The sequence below is a fragment of the Tauraco erythrolophus genome, chromosome 2, assembly GCF_009769465.1.
Source record: "Tauraco erythrolophus isolate bTauEry1 chromosome 2, bTauEry1.pri, whole genome shotgun sequence".
Lineage (NCBI taxonomy): Eukaryota > Metazoa > Chordata > Aves > Musophagiformes > Musophagidae > Tauraco > Tauraco erythrolophus.
In genome coordinates, this window is record NC_141466.1 from 21,174,730 (window position 1) to 21,193,087 (window position 18,358).

Here is an 18,358-nt window from a genome sequence, read left to right on the forward strand (position 1 = left end):
TAAGTAACCATTATGTGTGATGGAGCCCTGCTTTCCTAGAGATGACTGAACACAGGGCTGCTATGGGAAATAGCGAAGGAATCTCTTGTTTTGTTTTGCTTTGCTTGCATGCACAACTTTTGTTTTACCTGTTAAACTGTCTTTATCTCAACCCATGAGTTTTCTCACTTTTACTCTTCTGATTCTCGCCCCTGTCCCACCATGAGGGGAGCGAGCAAGCAGCTGTGGGGTGCTTAGTTGCCGGCTGGGGTTAAACCATGACAACATGCTTGTGTCCAAAACTTGCATCGTATTATACACTTAGTCTGCCTAAATAGTAGGAGAGATTTTAGTTTTAATGATCCATCTCTTCCCTATGTTCATTGTAAATTAATGGTGTTTGTGTTGACCTTTTAAAAGCAGAAGAGATCATATCTTTACAAAAGGTGTTGAAGTAGTACCTCCTTAGGAAAAAAAAAATCCTTGCAGAACTGTTGCAGAACATGTGTTTAAAGGACATGAAATTATTTGCATGAGCTTTCACTTGTCACCTGCAAAGAACTGGTCATCCCCTGGGCTGCTCCTAGCCCTGTGGATGCTCCAGGGGAGCAGAAAACACAATGCTTTGGAAGATACTGATGCAGAGTGGAAAACAAAAAATAGAGTGGAAGTTAGTTTTCTTTCAATGTGCTGTTACTCCTGCTCATCTCAAGTATATAAGAAGGACCAGCCTTCTCAAAGATGTGTAGAGGAGTGGAAAAATAGTGGGAAGAGAGATTATGAATAGACTGCCTTTGGTCTCTTTTGAGATGCTGCTGTTTTGAAGCACTAATTCTGACAGTTCTTCCTTCCCTTTCCCCATCTTTGAACTTGTTTAAAGTGGAGCTCAACCTTCAAATATGAGAAGAGAAGGAGAGTAGTAGTTGGGAGCACTTGATTTTTCATCCACTTTTCCTGCTCTTCAAACTTGTTTCTCAGAAACATCAGCAAGTGGACCAGGGCACTGGTCAGGCAGAAAGGCACCAATGAACACAGAGACAGATTGGATACTGTTTTCTGCTCTTCCACTGGCATGCTGCATGATTTTGGGGAAAATCAGTTCCCTGTCACTGTTTTTCCCTGATACAAAACAGGAGGAAATAAGTTTTACAGTGGATGTTGATTGCTTTCCAATTTTCTGATGAAAAGTGCTGCATAAGAACTAGTCAGTGTATCATTGACTGCATGAATACTGTTAAATCTGTAATAATTTTTCTTCTTCTATGTCAGTTTGGGATACAGAGGAAAATTACCTGATTTCCTCATTTTTCATTGCTTTCCCCAGCGCACAGGACCCCAGGCCACTGATGTTATGCAGCAGATGCTTTTCATAGATCAGATTAAGGGTTGATGAAGTAATAGAGCCTCATGCAAGCATCCCACTGTGCTCTTGAAACTGGAATTTCATTCCTGGTGGTAATCTGTATGGCCTTGCATTTACCTTAGAAAAATATTATATATAAGAAAAAAAAAAAAGGAAGATACTTGGAAAAAAGGGAGGCAATAATAATACTAAATTCTCGCTAACATGTAGTGTTCGATATGTCACTAAAGGCCTAATGGTATTTAATATATGGATTCTTCTAAATAGTGGATGTGTAATTCTCGTAAGATGTTTTATAAACTATAAGAGGAAGAGGTACAATTGTTCACAAATGCTTCACCGAGATTGCTTTAAGTCAGTTAAAATTGCCTTTGAGAGTAGAGTTGCACTAAAAAAGAGAGAGGAGAGATGGAAAAAAGAAACCCCAAAACAGGGTCCTGCTCAGTCTAGAGTTTCAGGCGAGAGAGGAAAAGGTCTAGTTATCCAGAGCCAGATGCATTGTTAAAAGTTCATACTATCACTTTGACATTTAGAGTAGGACTCAGTGTCTTTGTAAATTCCTCTTCGTATTACCAGTGTAGGTCTCTGAGCTCAGACCATTTCACAAACCATAACATTTTTTAGTGAGTGATTGATCTGTATTATGTGTCCTAGCCATCAGAAGAATCTTGGGATGTTGCTTGTATAAACTGTAATACAATCTCATCCTGGGCATTTAGTTACAGGCTTTCATAGACCTATTGGCGATACTCAATCCTCCTGGATTTGGGAGTAGGGCTTATCTGATACCTTAAAAAAAAAAGGGGGGGGGGGGGGGGGGGGGGGGGGGGAGAAAAGAGGGGAAAAAAAGCAAGCCCCTCATTTTCTCTGTTCCCCACTTAAATAACTCAACACATCTGGTAACACTGTAGGATCATTGTCCTTTCAGTTCCTCTGCAGCTCATATTGCTACAATATTTCTTTGGTATCTAGTTTCCTAAAGGGCAATGTGATTTTTTTTTTTTTTGGGGGGGGGGCTGTTTTTACAGGTCTTGGAAATTAACCCATATGCATTGCAAGAAAAAACATGACTTTTAATCAGCAACATTTCTAAAGTTAGCGCTTGCTCTGTGCATATGAATATGCATATGAACCAGTATTTATAAAAAAAAAAAAGAAAATAAAACCTGCTAGTACTCAAACTAGCATACAAATGTGTTTTTATTATCAAATAAAGTATGCCTAAATGTTAAATGTCTTTCTGTTAGGGATTTTATCATTGACTTCTTGTCTTCAGTTACAAGAATGATAAAAATTGAAATTAAATCTTTTAATTCAATAAGAACTATGTTGAATTTTAGGAAGAAAAAGAGGAATCAGATACAGACTCATATGCATAGGAAATTAAACATTCAAGAAATTAAAACTTTGAGCAACTAAAAGGGTAGCCTTAAGGTGTGCTTATTTGAAATGCCTGCATTTAATTTTACAATAAATCTGAGTATTTTGTTCCAATTAAGACAGTTCATGTGCACGACTTTAAATTGTACAGTAGTTCCAGGGAGACCGTGGACTGCTTGTTTTACATTCTGGATCAAGTTCAGATTTTTAGGCTTCGCTTGAATAAAATAAAAAGTCTGAACCCTGAAGATAGTACAGATTGATAAATCTGATTTAAACATTCCCGTGTTGCAGACTTTCAGTGTATGTGGTACAGCTGAGCCTCAGGCCATGCACTAAATACATCCACAGTGCATTCCCAGGGCACCCGAATACCAAATGATCACATTTGAAAGGTTACCTTTCTATGGATTCTGACTTTTCTGTATTAGCCACGAAGATTAGAATTTTAACAGCTCCCAATGAGAGGTATTGTGAAGTATTTACTTGGCAGGAAAAAAACAAAACAAAACCCAGATGAGGTACTGTCTCATATTCATGAACTGGGATTTAATAGTTCTGTGAAAGTCCTTGTGAGAATACACTCCATAGTTCACACTTTAGAAAAAAAAAAAAGTCTCATTTTTCATTTTAAGTTACTATAAACTTTGATAGAAGAGTTATTGTAGTGGAGGTTTTAGCAGAGACGGGATCGTGCTTGTGCAGATTACATCCCAGTAAATCCTGTAGTCTTTCACAACTGGCTTTCTGCAAGGGAAGTTCTGGCCATTTATCTCTCTGGAAATCCAGGAGTAGCTTTGTTAGTGAATTTGATGATAATTAAAGATATAAGGATTTTTCTCCTTTTCTTTTACAGGTTGTGGAACTCATTTCAAGTGCCATTGGTGACTTAGTTCAAGGTATATATTATGAAAACTCAAAAGCATCTGAGGTAAGAATTTCAATAGTTCTACGTACCCAAGAAATGTTGTGAATATTAATCTCTACAATAAATATGGTGACTTTCTCATCTGTTAAAAAGGAGGAGAGAGAGGGAGGAAGAGAATTAGCTGCAGTCCTAGTGAGTTTCAGCAGTAATATCATTATGACATCTGTGAACTCTGATGGAAGTTTCTAGAAATGCTGAGGAGGTACTATTTTAGTTCTGTGAGTGCTTAATAAAATGATATCACGTGCCATTGCCTGGACCTCTAGACATGTCTTACTATGGGCTTCCTAAACACTCCCAGAGGTTTCTAGTCGAGATTCCATTAGAGAGATTTACTTTACAATGTTGTCAACATCGTTAATATTTTCATGCCAAATCTCTCGTTTCCAAGCCCAAAGACGTTTACAAAATGCTTCATCCCAAGCTTATATCAGGTTCGTTCTTCTTCTGAGTGTTCACTTTTTGATAGTATAAACACGAATTTTATCCTGAAGCAGTAGGAGTGCAGCACAGTACTCTTCTCCACCAAAAGTCACCATGCACGTGTTGCAGGAGTCGCCGTGCGCAAAGGCAGCATTTCACACCAAATCATCTTGTATTTCTTCAAGGGCAATTACGAATGTAATGTGTTGTGTGACAAGAACTGTAATGAAAATTTGCCAAATTAGATCCAGGTATTTTTGCCTTTACTAGAATATTTAAGGAAACTTGTAGAGACACTTCTTGAAGTAGGCTTGCTTTGGCAGGATTTTGGAGAAAAAAAGAGTTCTTTCCACCCTGGGTGGAAGCGTGGCAGCTCTGCCGTGTTGGGAACTTGGCCCTTCTGCACCTGCTGTGTCTAACCCATGGATAAACAGACTGCAGCCTTCAGGGCGGCTCCCAAGTACTGTGCTCAGGGATATGTGTTAAAGTAGCTGGCATCTTGGAGATTTTTGCAAAGAATTTTTAAAATCATATTTTTTATATTCAAGCAGGTTTATAAATACAAGTACATCCCAGATATATTGTGTATTAAAAAAAAAGAACTACTACTCTTTTGTGTGTAAAGTAGTAAAGTAAAAAAAAGTAAAACTCTTTGAGTTCATCTCATCAGTGAGACTACATTTTGTTTTAACTGTGGCTCCTGTATAAATGAGAAATGTTGTGGACTCTTTTGGGTTCCTGCCACTGCAGAAGGTCTTAATTTTCTTTTTCTTTGTCTTTCTGTTTATTTTCTGTTGTGTTACTGAAGCACTCCACATGTGTAGATTGCAAGGGAAGTGTGAGATAAACTAAGCACAGCTGCATGATGTTTACCCTGCCCTGGCCCAGTTACAAATAGCAAAAACTTACTTTGTTTCAGTGACTTCTTCTGTTTAACCAGAGCTGAAAGTACAGTATACCCTTCCTAAGGGGAACCCAATTAACTCAAAATACAATTAGTACGGTGGCATAATAGATATGGAAAATTACATGGCAGTGTCTGAAATTTAGTCTTTATAATGGGTAGTGCATGGCTTCTGATGAGACCTGGAACAAACAAGCATGGGATCTATTTTACTTTTTTTTTTTTTTTTTTTATTATCTTGTCCTCTGAGAAATTTGGTTCCATGCTTCGTGTGAGACACATCCCTGCTGCTTTCCCTGTCCTATTGTGCTGAGGCAGTGTCCCATTCCTGTTCTGAGTATCTCTTTAGCAAAGATCACCAAATGGACTAAGTCAGTTTTTGGTCTTATTTATATCCTTTGTGCGTCCTCCCTCCATCCCTGATTGCAATTTGACTGAAATAATCACGTGAGCTACATTTCCTAGAGGTAAAACAAATGCTTTAATCTACTTTATAACTAAGTCTCAAATGTCAAACTTTATTTCTTTTTGAGAGTAGGGCATAGGGATGTTAGTAATCGCTTTTGATTGACAGGAATGTCTTAAATTTGGAAAACAGAAGGATACCTTCTCACCTGTTTTTTTTTTTTTGAGGCAGGAAAACTGTACTTCATATGTTAAATTTGCCTTTAATGAAGTTCTTATAAAGCTCCTCTGTACCATAAAATAGACTAATTTAGCACGGAGTTCTTTTGAGCTTTGCTAGATGTCTACCAGGATGGTTTTATCTTTTACTTTAGACAAAAATAATTCTGCAAAATTCACCTTTCTCCTCCGAGACCTTAAGTTCATGTTTACCGAAAAAAAACTTTTTCAATTTGCTTCATTTGGATGACCCAGTGGGAAAATTGAAAGGATCCTTTCACCTGACAAGTCTGACCTTATTTACTCCTGAAGACAAATAATGGATTTAATTATTTAGCAGCTCTTGTTACCACTTTTTTCTCTGTAAAACCACATGCAGTCCAAAGCCATCCCATTTCAGTACATTCTGTTTGGTCATTCTTCATCTTGTCTGCATAGTGAGTCATTAGATCTGTGTGAAACAGGGAAAATAAAGATAATGTTTAACTTTTCATCTTTATTTGAAGTGACAATCCAAACTACGAAGTGTAGGCTTTGGTTGCAAAGACAGCCTGAAGGTTAGGGCTGCCACTCATGTTCAAAGTAGCAAATAGCTGCTGTGGTTTAAGACATTGCATTAGTTGCTTAAGCTAATATTTTGTACTGTAAGCTGGAGCAGAAAGGGGTGATGTGCTAAACCTTTGCAGCTTTCTGTGCTAAATCCCCTCTCAAACCAAAATTCTGAGTGAAGGACACTCTTCCTAGTTCCCATCTGTCTTTCCTAAATCTAGGTCTAATTTGGGAGTAAAAAAATTGTGCCTTCAGTGAGTGCAAAGATGAAAGTTGTCTAATCTGGCCTTCAGTCATGATTGTGGTATCGACTTTTAACAGAAAAACATTGCACTCAGTCTCTGTTTCTTACTTCTAGGAAACTGAAGGCTTCTAAAATGTTTGCTAACTAACAGAATACTGTCACGCTTTTAGAAACCCTGTCTTAGAATCCCAGATCATTTAACAAATATTAACAATGAATGATTTAAAATCCCTGTCAGTTCACTGAACAAGGATGTGATACAGGGAAGTTCAAGGTCAAACAGCAGAACCAAAAGCAGGAATTGTGTGTTGGCTCTTGTGCGTTACCTGCCAGACCTTTCTTGCAATCTTAAAAGTATTAGGGATTTTCATGGGAAGTTGCCTTGTTTGTTAGTTTTTTTCCCCCTTCACCTCCAGAATAGGTGGCTGATGCTAAACATTCATTACCAAAACTCATTTCTGGTGTCAGAATGGGATTGTTATGTAAAACAAGACCATTTCCATGGGGTAATGGCTTTAAACTGAAGGAGGATAGATTTAGACTAGATATTAGGAAGAATTTCTTCTCACTGAGGGTGGTGAGGCACTGGAGCAGGTTGCCCAGACAAATTCTGGGCGCCCTGTGCCTGAAAACGTTCAAGGGCAGGTTGGATGGGGCTTTGAGCAACTTGATCTAGGGTAAGGTGTCTCTGCCCATGTCAATGGGATTGGCACTAGATGATCTTTAAGGTCCCTTCCAGCCCAAAACGTTCTGTGATTCTATGATTTCCAGCATATTCCACTGATGACTAGAAGCGCTGTTCGGTATTTTTGAAATTTTCGATGCAATTGTGTGAAAATTTTGTATAACTGATATGTAAAAAAAGTTTAAAAAAGAAATACCTTAGTGGCGAGTACTCATTGTAACAAATAGTGAATTAACAGGTAGTTGGTTTAGACCAATATAGGTTTTTTTTAATGAAAATAAGTTTATTTTCCAGCAAAGCACAGGCTACATGCAGTGAGTTGTACCAATTCTTCAGTGATGTTTGGTCACCAGTCCTGCTTTGAGGAGTAATGTTTTGAGATACTGCACGTGTCCATCAACTGGACTGCTATAAAAGTCTGTGTCATAAGTAAAGGATCTGCTTACAAATTTTACCACAGGAGGTAAATCAAACGTATTTTGAGTCATGTAAACCACCTTTTAGCAGGGCAGCGGTCAGAGTCAGAGCTTTCACTTTTTTTTTTGAAACAAATGTTTCTGTTGCAAGACAAAAGGAAAGAATAAAATATGGAACTTGAGTAAAGAGCATCTGTGAAAAGAATGGGTAAATGTGTCAGAGGGGGGGAAAAAAAGCATAGCTGGAAAGAAGGCCAATGCTATTTGCTTACTGCTTTTTTGTTCCTTTAAATATTAAGCTTTTCCAGAGAGATTTAAAAGTAACAGATGTGGGGAGATATTTAAATTTATTGTAATTTTTCAGACTTTTTTAAAATCCTATGTTGGGTGTTTTTTTTTTTTCAACGTCACAATCAAAGTTTTAGGTAGTCGGTGGCATGCTTTATTGACCCGTTTGCAGACACCCTTGTTCCTCCAAAAGCAGTGAAGACATATGTTAATAGGCCAATAAAACATGCCCTGTCATGTTCAGCAAGCAGGAATACATCTGTTGAAAGCTTATGTGAACCATGGGCAAGATGTTTTTGCAGGGTCTTGCTACTGGTAGAGAGATTCATAGTTGCACTGGAATTTATTTATGTAAAATAGATGTTCTTGAACTATTTAATTTAGATTTTTAAAAAGCTAGGACTATTTAAAAATACTTGTATGTTTTTCTGTGGATTATTTCCCTGTTGAGAACTGAACTAAAGTTTGATATAAGTGGTTCAGACATTCTGATCATTTTGTGCAACAGCAGATGGATAAGAGCGAGCTGCGGTGATACGGACATAAAGGCTCCCTTACAAACTATAGCTGAAGTTTTACATTGAAAAGCCTCTGACTTCTATTCCCTCCTGGTTTTGCAAGGGTTTTGTGCACTATTAAGACATGGTTTTCATTCATGTTTTCCTGAATATGTTTTCAGCTGAACTGCGTATAAGCATCATCTTTGGTGTGACAAATCAAACTGAGTTATTGTAAGTGCCGCATTTGCACTGAGGATCCCATCACTAAGAGCTGCCCTTCCTGATGGTTATGATTGCATGTTTTGTCCTAAAATTTCATTTTCTATAAGTTCTTTGTTTCCTGTTACCCGAGATGATTGTTTCAAACCTGATGTAAATTATGGAAATAGCTTAACAAAAAAAAATCTTAACTAGCCAATTTCTTTCTAACAAAACCATAACCAACCTTGCATTAGTAAAATGGGAGCACCTCAGCTGTTCTTCATTTCCCATAGGAAATGATGATCGACAGAGCTGGATTCAGATATTTTCCCTGTACTCCCATAGCAATGGTATCCAAACTGTATCTGGAGTTGGCTGCTTTCTTCCAGGGATGGTGAGGGGTTAGGCTCTCTTCATCCGTCTTCTGCTACCCAAACAGCATCATGGTTGGTTGTGATCTGGACCCATTTCTCAAGGAAAGAACTTGTGAATGAGGTCACTTCCTACGCATTAATTAATCAAATGTCTGAGAACTGTCAACTACAGCTAGAATTCATTCAAGTTTTAAAAAGCTTTTCTATGAAAGGCTGCTAGGAGTCGTCTTGGTCAGCTAACGTCCACTTTTATATTTATCCTTTGAAATATCCACTGCTGACAAAGCAAAACAAAGCTTACAGAAAAGTGAAAATTTTTCTGAAAATATTAAGTGCTGTCATGATGTCAGATTTCACAGACTTTGCAACATAGAGCTCACTTCATTTTTTCCTGATGTTTTAAAATAGTATTTAGATCTTGCCGTACACACCCTTGTTGTAAGAATGCAGTGTAGTTGGTGGACAGTTTATATATAACATGAGAGTCATACTTGGGGAAAAAACGGCATTTGGATTGTTGGAAAACTGCTGAAGAAAGGTTGTGTCTGTCTCTGCCTTCTTGAGCAGCAGAAGCTTTAGGAGCATGTGGTCATAAGACTTTGTGATTAAAATCAGCTGTATTTTGCCTTGCAACCTCATATACTAAAGCACATCCATATGGACATAACGTCTTTTTTACAGCTGGCTTCTTTCTGTAATTCAGAGATTCACAATACCTATGTTTTCAAGATTTCTATATTGGGTTTGCCTGGCAAGGTCTTGGTAGCAGGGGGACTACAGGGGTGGCTTCTGTGAGAAGCTGCTAGGAGCTTTCCCCATGTCCGATAGAGCCAATGCCAGCCGGCTCCAAGATGGACCCACCGCTGGCCAAGGCCAAACCCATCAGTGATGGTGGTAGCACCTCTGGGATAACACATTTAAAAAGGGGAAAAAGCCCAGAGAGAGGAGTGAGGATATGAGAGAGGAATAACTCTGCAGACACCAAGGTCAGTGAAGAAGAAGGGGGAGAAGGTACTCCAGGCGCAGGAGCAGATTCCCCTGCAGCCCATGGTGAGGCAGGTTGTCCGCCTGCAGCCCATGGAGATCCACCAGCAGCCCCTCGAGGACCTCAGCTCAGAGCAGGCGGGTGCCTGAATAAGGATGTGACCTTGTGGGAAGCTGGTGCTGGAGCAGGCTCCTGCCAGGACCTGTGGAGAGAGGAGCCCACACTGGAGGATGTTTCCTGGCAGGACTTGTGACCCTGTGGGAAGGCCCACGCTGGAGCAGTCTGTTCCTGAAGGACTGCACCCCGTGGAAGGGACCCATGTTGGAGCAGTTCATGAAGAACTTGGGAAGGACTCACATTGGAGAAGTTCATGGAGGACTGTCTCCCATGGGAGGGACTCCATGCTGGAGCAGGGGACGAGTGTGAGAAGTCCTTCCCCTGAAGAGGAAGGAGCAGCAGAAACAACGTGTGATGAACTGGAGAGGGACTTTTTACAAGGGTATATAGTGATAAGACAAGGGGCAATGGCTTTAAACTGAAAGAGGGGAGATTTAGGATAGATATAAGGAAGGAATTCTTCACTCTGAGGGTGGTGAGGCACTGGAACAGGTTGCCCAGAGAAGTTGTAGAAGCCCCATCCGTGGAAGTGTTCAAGGCCAGGTTGGATGAGGCTTTGAGCAACCTGGTGTAGTGGAGAGTGTCTCTGCCCATAGCAGGGGGATTGGAACTAGATGATCTTTGAGGTCCCTTCCAACCCAAACCATTCTATGATTCTATGAACTGACCACAACTCCCATTCCCTGTCCCTCTGCACTGCTCAAGCGGAGGAGGTAGAGAAATCAGGAGTGAGGTTGAGCCCAGGGAAAAAGGGAGGGATGGGAGAGAGGTGTTCTTAAGATTTGGTTTTATTTCTTGTTATCCTACTCTGATTTCATTGGCAATAAATTGAATTGATTTCACCAAGTCAAGTCTGTTTTGCCCGTGATGGTAATTGCTCAGTGATCTCTCCCTGTCAACCTCTCAACCCATGAGCTTTTCATTATGTCTTCTCTCCCCTGTCCAGCTGAGGAGGGGGAGTGATAGAGCAGCATAGTGGGCACCCAACATCCAGCCAGGGTCAACCCACCACAATTTTAATACCATATTTTCAAATATGTTCCAAATTTTTTTCATTTTTTGTGAAGTTAGATGTCCGTTTTAGATGCTCGAAGCTCCTACATGATGTTCATGTAGTGCACAGTAATTTGTTGTGCCATCATTTCAATGCTGTAATGAAATTCAAACTCGTTTAAGAATAATATACTTTTGTAACAAATCATAGAATTAATTTCCTTGTAAACATCAGGTGGCAATGACTGGCTAAGCTTCGTCAGTTCCTGCAGTTAATAGTTGATAATGTCCACGTTTCTGCTACTGCTCAAAGGCTCCAGCATGCAAATGTTTTCAACTCACAGGTCTTCTGAAAGATTTTTTTAAAATTCATAAATTGTTTCAGGATACCTTCCTAGAATATTTTTGTCTTGGTTGGATTTAAAACAAATAGTTATAAAAAACACTGCCAATTTTCAATATCTTCCAGCAAGTTTTAGTAAATACTGCTTTTTCGCTGAGCAGATTGGTTGTTAAGGAAAAGATTGTGTTGCGTCTTCCAAGAGCTCCTGATTTTAAATTTAAAAGAAATTGATCTATATCTGAGTGGAAAAAAAAAAAAAGACTTGATATATAGGAAACTACTTGAATTAAATGCTCATTTTGTCATTTTGCCAGTCATGGGAATTTGCACATGCTCTGGGCTGAGTTAAGATATTAAAACAAAAATACTACAGTGAAATGAAACATGAGGAAAGTTTAGGCTTGACTTTGTAAGTTATCATATGCATAATAGCAAACATGTGGTTTCTCTGTTCTTCACTTTCCTTGTATAAGTTAATAGTATGTCTGAAAGCAAAGGCATTTTGATACAGCGCTGGGTTACTTGGCATTGCAGAATTCTCCTACTTTTTCCATTAGTCTCAAATTATTCTCTCCCTTGTAACGCAGCACTTCTGGGTGATATCCATAAGGGAGGAAAATTAGAGCTGAACGGATGGATTCTATTTCATTTGTTACTGATTTGACGACAGATAATACCTTGCTAGAAAACTATAGGGTCACACAGAATTACTTCTTGATTGTTTCTAAGTAATTTAATTGACATCAGTTTGAGGGAAAAGGCTTGTTATATAAGAGGGGTTTTTATGTTACTGTTTTAAATAATACCTTTTGGCTTAGTATATGCTACAGATTTGGCTGAACTGAGAAATTACAAACTTTTTAATGTTTATATGCTTGAAATTTTTTCTGTAGCTTCTCACTACTGATTTTAGTTTTTTCTAAGCAAAACAACTGTGTTCTTTTCTAGTTGTTTTTTTCCCTCTTTAGAGTCTACCAAAAGGTGTGACAGTAACAGGTGTATGTGAGAATGATTACAAGTCATGTCTAGCTTTGAAGACTAATTAGGAAAATAGTGGCATATTAACACCTTGTGAGCCAAAGGAGCTGCAGTTGAATTTGGGTTTGTGGGGAGAGAATTGGATTTGTGTTAATTAAAACACTTTGTGGAAAGTAATCCAAATTAATGTTTTGGATACAGTGGATTTTGAGAACTGTTGAGCTTCTCTGACCTTACAGTCAAGGTGATAAAGTTCACTAGAGGCATCACTGAGATCTCTGTCAGTCCCTTGGGAATGTCCCCTGACATTTCTAAATCACAGCTTTATTTTTTTAATACTTTCTGTCATTCCTCGTCCTTAATATGGTAGAAGAAGAGATACCAGTTCTCTGTCACAGCCTTTCATTTTTTCAAAACAATTCTATGGGATTTTTAATACCTTTCATAATTTTTTTTTTCTTGACTACAAAGGAGAAATCGTAGGGACTTCTCAAGGCTGTTTGGGATTGTTGGTTCTTGGTAACCGGCAAGGGGCTGAAATGCAGATGTACTCTGGGGCTTGGGGTGGTGGTTTGTTTGGGGTTTGTTTGGGTTTTTTAATCTTCCCAGTTCCTCACGAGGAATGGAGTCGGCTGTTAATGTTCAGTATAATGATACAGTCATTAAGAAAAGGATCTATGTTGAATCCGTTGACAGCTCTATGTATTTTGCATTGTTCTTTTTGAGCAGAAAATGAAAATGTTGTTTGTTGAAGTTGCCAGTATATTTATTCTGATACTTTACTCATCCCCAAAAGAATGCCCTTCTTTATTTGGCACCGTGGCACCCAGAATTTTGTTACCACGTGTCACGTTATCCTGTGCCACACTGTTAACTTCCATGAGCTGACACAGCTGCAGTTTTGGTGTTTTCATGTTAACCTTTGTTTCATTTTCAGGAGAACTGTCTTACAGATGATATCGGCATATCTACGTGGAAGGAGCAGGTTTTCCTGTCACATAGTGCCTTGCTGGCAAAGAGCTGCCAGGCTGCAATGGAGCTAGCAAAGCACAGTGCTGAGATTCAGGACATGGCATTTCAGTATGGAAAGCACATGTCTATGAGTCATAAGGTACGCCTTTTCCTTTCATTCTAGGATCTTAAAAACAGAAAGACTTGTAAGATATATTGCTCTTGAGCTCTGTTGTATACTGCCACTGTGCTGTAGACCTTTGCCAGCAGGTTGGTGATGTTGAGAGATTTGACTGCTGCCTCCTGTGAAGATATTTGCAGAAACCGCTGGTATGAGCACTGCCTATGAACTGGCAAAATCATAATTCTGGCAATGTAGTTTATTTCATTCAAGGCTCTGTTAACGTACCTCTCGCACATCTTTCTGTAGCAGCTTAAAGCTTTACCTTCTCTGCCTGTAACTTCTTCCTGAAGTTGCAGGAGGAAGCACGTGGTGGGTCTCAGCTGCCACCATGCCGAGATTTGTACCAAGAGGCTCAGCTGCCTGCAGCAGCACAGGAGGCTGAGGCATGAGCTGCGGTGGCTGAAGGACCTGCCTATGTTTCCTTCTGAATAATCTGCTGTGGAGATGACTTCCGAAGTGGGTAGTTGGGGGATAGGGAGGGAGGTCACCAGATACGGACAGGAGCAGCGTACACCTCTGCAGCAGTAGGATTTCCCAGAGAAGGCCTCTGACCTCCATTAGAGGTCACAGCTAGAGTTAGTCCGAAGGAAAATACACACAGTGTGGAACTCAGGTCCTTGGAACTCTTCTTTTGCCCTAAAGATCTGCTCCTACTGTATTGCACTACTTACAAGTATAGACGTAGCTTGAGACAGGCAGACAGACCTCTCATCCGCTTTAGCTGAGTTGGTTTAGACAGTTTGCAGTTCCTCCAAGAGAAGGAAGTGGTTTTATAAAGCACAGCTTTACTGCTGCAGAAATGCCACTATATGCTATTACAAGGTACAGTTCTACTGGTAAATTGCTTCTAGTGCACACTGTAACCTTAATATTTTGTGTAAGCTTTAATATTAATACTTTAACCATTGGCATATAGTTGTATATAAAGGATTGCGTAGTTTTTGCAGAAATCTCCTAGCTATGTAACATCTCCTTTGTCAGAAGGAGGGTCATATTGCATCAGCTTCCTCGAGTACTGAAAAGTAGAATGCGTTACACTTCACAGATTAAAACTAGATGCTCTTCCCACCACCGACTGGCTCATTCTTTCCTTTACATTTTTTCTGCTTCCTGCCACTCAAAAATTGCCTACCTGGCTGTGTCCCATCACTTACCAGCTCTTCAAGCTGTCCTTTACCCATTTCTTTGCAGATTGTCTACACACTTCTCTTTACCACAACTTTCTGCCACTTCAATGCTTCCCCCTCTGCCTCTCCCTCCTCTAGACTTGAAGAAGTGCACCACAGTGCAAGTGTCAAAGCAGAAAGCAGTGAGTAGGTACAGGATCAGGATATGGACCATGATTTGGTGAGTGGGTGGATATGTGTAGACTGTTCCTGGGAACTGAAGAAAGATATTCTTCTCTTTCAGCTACATTCGGACCTTCAGCCATTTGTTAAAGAAAGTTCTAGTGACACCACGGCCTTCAGTTTGAATTCTGCTCCTGCAGTCCTACATCAGGAATTCCTTGGAAGGGAGGCATGGATTAAGCAGATCAGAGAGGTAAATTAAAGCATTGTTTAGAATTTCCTAGTTTTGCCATTTGTACCTCTCTACCCAACTGTGCTTCCAGTCTGCAAAGAAACTTAGAAACTAACAACAGGCAAGATGATATAGAGGTTACGTCTGCTCTCCAATATTTAACACCTCTCTCTTCCTTACTTTCAAGAGGGGAAATTCTAGGGACCTGACAGTCAAGCTCTGTCAAACTTGTGTGTCAGTGTAACAAGCGGATTCACTTCCGTCGAGCATGTCTGTTCCTCCGCACTACTTGTGCGGTCCCGCATCTTAGCTGAAAGCTACTTTCACTGGCAGCTTAAAGCAGAGAACTTTGCCTTACAGTGGTTGAAGGGTAGGCCTGCATTTCCTTCTGCCAACTTGGCTCTGGGAGCAGTATTTCTGGATGGGGGGAAAAGATCTGGGGGACTTGGCTTCCTGGCCAGTACAAAATATTTGTGAGATCTAGCTGGTTGATGTCCTTATTCTCAGTTCTCTTAATTCAGCTGTCTTTTCCTGTAACCCTTAGATGAAGAGGGCGGTAAGAATAACATAGCTGTGGTGTAGATCTCTTTTACGTACCATGTAGCACAGCAGGGTTCAGATCTGTGAATAGCTTCCTGGGTGTTGTTGAAACACAAATAGATAACTGTGTGAGACAGCAGGGAGGGAAATGGAGGGAAGCACCAAAAATGGCCCAAAGTAAGCATTCTGTTGAGTTCCTGCATCAGTTGGCCATGTTTTGCCTGTCTAAACAGCTGTGATGAGTACCATTTGGAAATTCCTGCAGTTTTTACACAGATTCTTCAGTAGAAGGGCTACTGCCTTCAATAAGAAGCTAGGTCTGCTGTGCAAGCGTATTTATTTTACTCGAGACGTGTTTGCTGATGGCTCCTTTCCTTGCTGGTTGCAGGACTCGGGCAGAGGGCATGGAGTCTGAGCCTCTGCCTAGTTCTGCGATCGTGATGGCCAGGTCACAGCCTGCCTTCACGTACCATAAGCAAGAGGCATAGTCTCTTCAGCAGTGAAATGTTGGGAAATATATGCAGAATCTACAACCTTACAGTGGTATGGAGTTGAGGGATCTTAAAGTAAAACAAACCTTTTGTAATTTTGAATTTAGGGGCTGGTAGTTTATAATATGTGACAAGGAATCTTGGAATTCTACAATCTCAACACAAGGCTCACATGTGAGTTGAATGTAAATGGATTTGGATGATTGCAGTTGGAGAATAATGGTATTACCACAACACAGTTTATAAAAGCTTTGAAACAATTTCCCATCTGCAGAATCTAGAGAAGACTGCGGGACTCCAGGAGTGCCGTCTGTCTGCTTACTAATTCTCATCCCAAAAATGGGCATTGTAGAAACAATTAAGCAGTTCTCACTGAAGGGAGGAGGAAACCTTCTATGACAGGGTGACCCGCCTGGTTGACGAGGGAAGGGCTGTGGATGTAGTTTTCCTGGACCTCAGTAAAGCCTTTGATACAGTTTCTCATAGTGTTCTGGTGGAGAAACTGATAACTGCTGGCCTGGATTGGCACACCCTCCTTTGGGTTAAAAACTGGCTGGATGGCCGGGCCCAAAGAGTGGTGGTAAATGGGGCTAAATCCGGCTGGAGGCCGGTCACCAGTGGGGTTCCCCAGGGCTCAGTGCTGGGTCCAGTTCTGTTTAACATCTTTATCAATGACCTGGATGAGGGGATTGAATGTACCCTCAGTAAATTTGCGGACGACACCAAGCTGGGAGGCTGTGTCGATCTGCTCGAGGGTAGGGAGGCCCTTCAGAGGGATTTGAACAGACTGGATCGTTGGGCTGAGGCCAATGGCATGAGCTTTAATAAGGCCAAGTGCAGAGTCCTTCACTTGGGGTATAAAAACCCCAAGCATCGCTATAGGCTCGGGGAGGAGTGGCTGGAGAGCTGCCTGGCGGAGAAGGACCTGGGGGTGTTGGTTGACTACCGGCTTGATATGAGCCAGCAGTGTGCCCAGGTGGCCAAAAAGGCCAATGGGATACTGGCATGTATCAAGAATAGTGTGACCAGCAGGAGCAGGGAAGTGATCCTGCCCCTGTACTCGGCACTGGTGAGGCCGCACCTGGAATATTGTGTCCAGTTTTGGGCCCCTCGCTTTAAGAGAGATATTGAGCTCCTGGAGCGAGTCCAAAGAAGGGCAACTAAACTGGTCAAGGGGCTGGAAAATAAAACTTATGAGGAGCGGCTGAGGGAGTTGGGGCTGTTTAGCCTGGAGAAGAGGAGGCTGAGGGGAGACCTGATTACGGCCTATAAATACTTGAGAAAAGATGGTGGGGAGTTAGGGGAAGGGCTCTTTACATTAGTGATGGGAGATAGAACAAGAGGAAATGGGCATAAGCTTAGTCAGGGGAGATTCAAGTTGGATGTTAGGAAGTATTTCTTCTCTGAAAGGGTTGTCAGCCACTGGAATAAGCTGCCCAGGGAGGTGGTTGAGTCCCCATCCCTGGATGTGTTTAAGAATAGGGTGGATGATCTACTTGAGGATATGGTTTAATGGGGATTAGGGATGGTTGGACTGGATGATCTCTAAGGTCTTTTCCAACCTAGAAATCTATGAGAAATCTATGAAAAAAAAAAAAAAAAAAAGGAGGTGTTATGCACTATACGAAAGTACCTACTAACTGCTACTTTAGCTAAATACAAAGCAGAACACCTAGTCCGGGAGCCTTTCTTAGCTTGTGTTGATTTAGAAAGGAAAATTACCTTTGGTTAATTGCAAGCTTTTTGAGATGTCATCCATAGTCACATTCACTATGTGATGCTGAAGATAGGCCAACCTTAAATGGTTCCTAGGAAACACTGTGGTAGACAGACAAAGACATGCTTGAATGTTCTTCTTCAGACAAAGTGTTGTAATACTTGCTGAATGCAGTCCCACGGAGCTTTTGGAAAGCCCCGTATTCTTCAAATTCAACAGGTAATCCAGGATTATAGGATGGAGGATTTCCTAGGGGTCAAAAGACAGAAGAGTTAGTCACTTTCAGCCACTTACAGATACCCCTCACTAGACAAGAGTGAAAATTCTCTGCCTTCAACAGACATACAGCATCTAAGCAGTGAGATACAAAGTACAAATGAAGAAATTACATGGAATCCCTCAAGAACAGGTCTGGAATCCATCTTAACTCGTAGCATTTGTAATTTAAAAAAGGAACAAGTCAGAATTTAGAACCATTTCATCTACGCCAGGGTAATCCATGTACCTTTCACCATATCTTTCCGAGCTTTCTCAGAAAGCAGGGCTGGAAAAAAAGCATTTATCAAATACTTCATCTAGCATTTCTAACATATATGTTTTAAGACATATAAAAGGTGCTGTCTCATCTGAGAAAGAAAAGTCAATCTTGGAAAACATCCTGAAAACCTGCTCCAAAAAGC

General features: G+C 40.6%; 1 protein-coding gene across 2 annotated transcripts in view; it reads left to right on the forward strand.

The window, feature by feature from the left end:
* The window catches only part of PDSS2 (decaprenyl diphosphate synthase subunit 2), a 125,648-nt gene that overhangs the window by 92,990 nt on the left and 14,300 nt on the right, over positions 1–18,358 (forward strand). Inside the window, exons 4-6 of one of the 2 annotated variants that reach the window (XM_086608137.1) lie at positions 3,579–3,653; positions 13,212–13,385; positions 14,820–14,951. In XM_086608137.1, coding sequence (XP_086464263.1) covers positions 3,579–3,653; positions 13,212–13,385; positions 14,820–14,951 — 381 coding nt within the window. The remainder of the gene's footprint in view (positions 1–3,578; positions 3,654–13,211; positions 13,386–14,819; positions 14,952–18,358) is intronic. The other variant, XM_086608138.1, reaches the window with a different exon arrangement.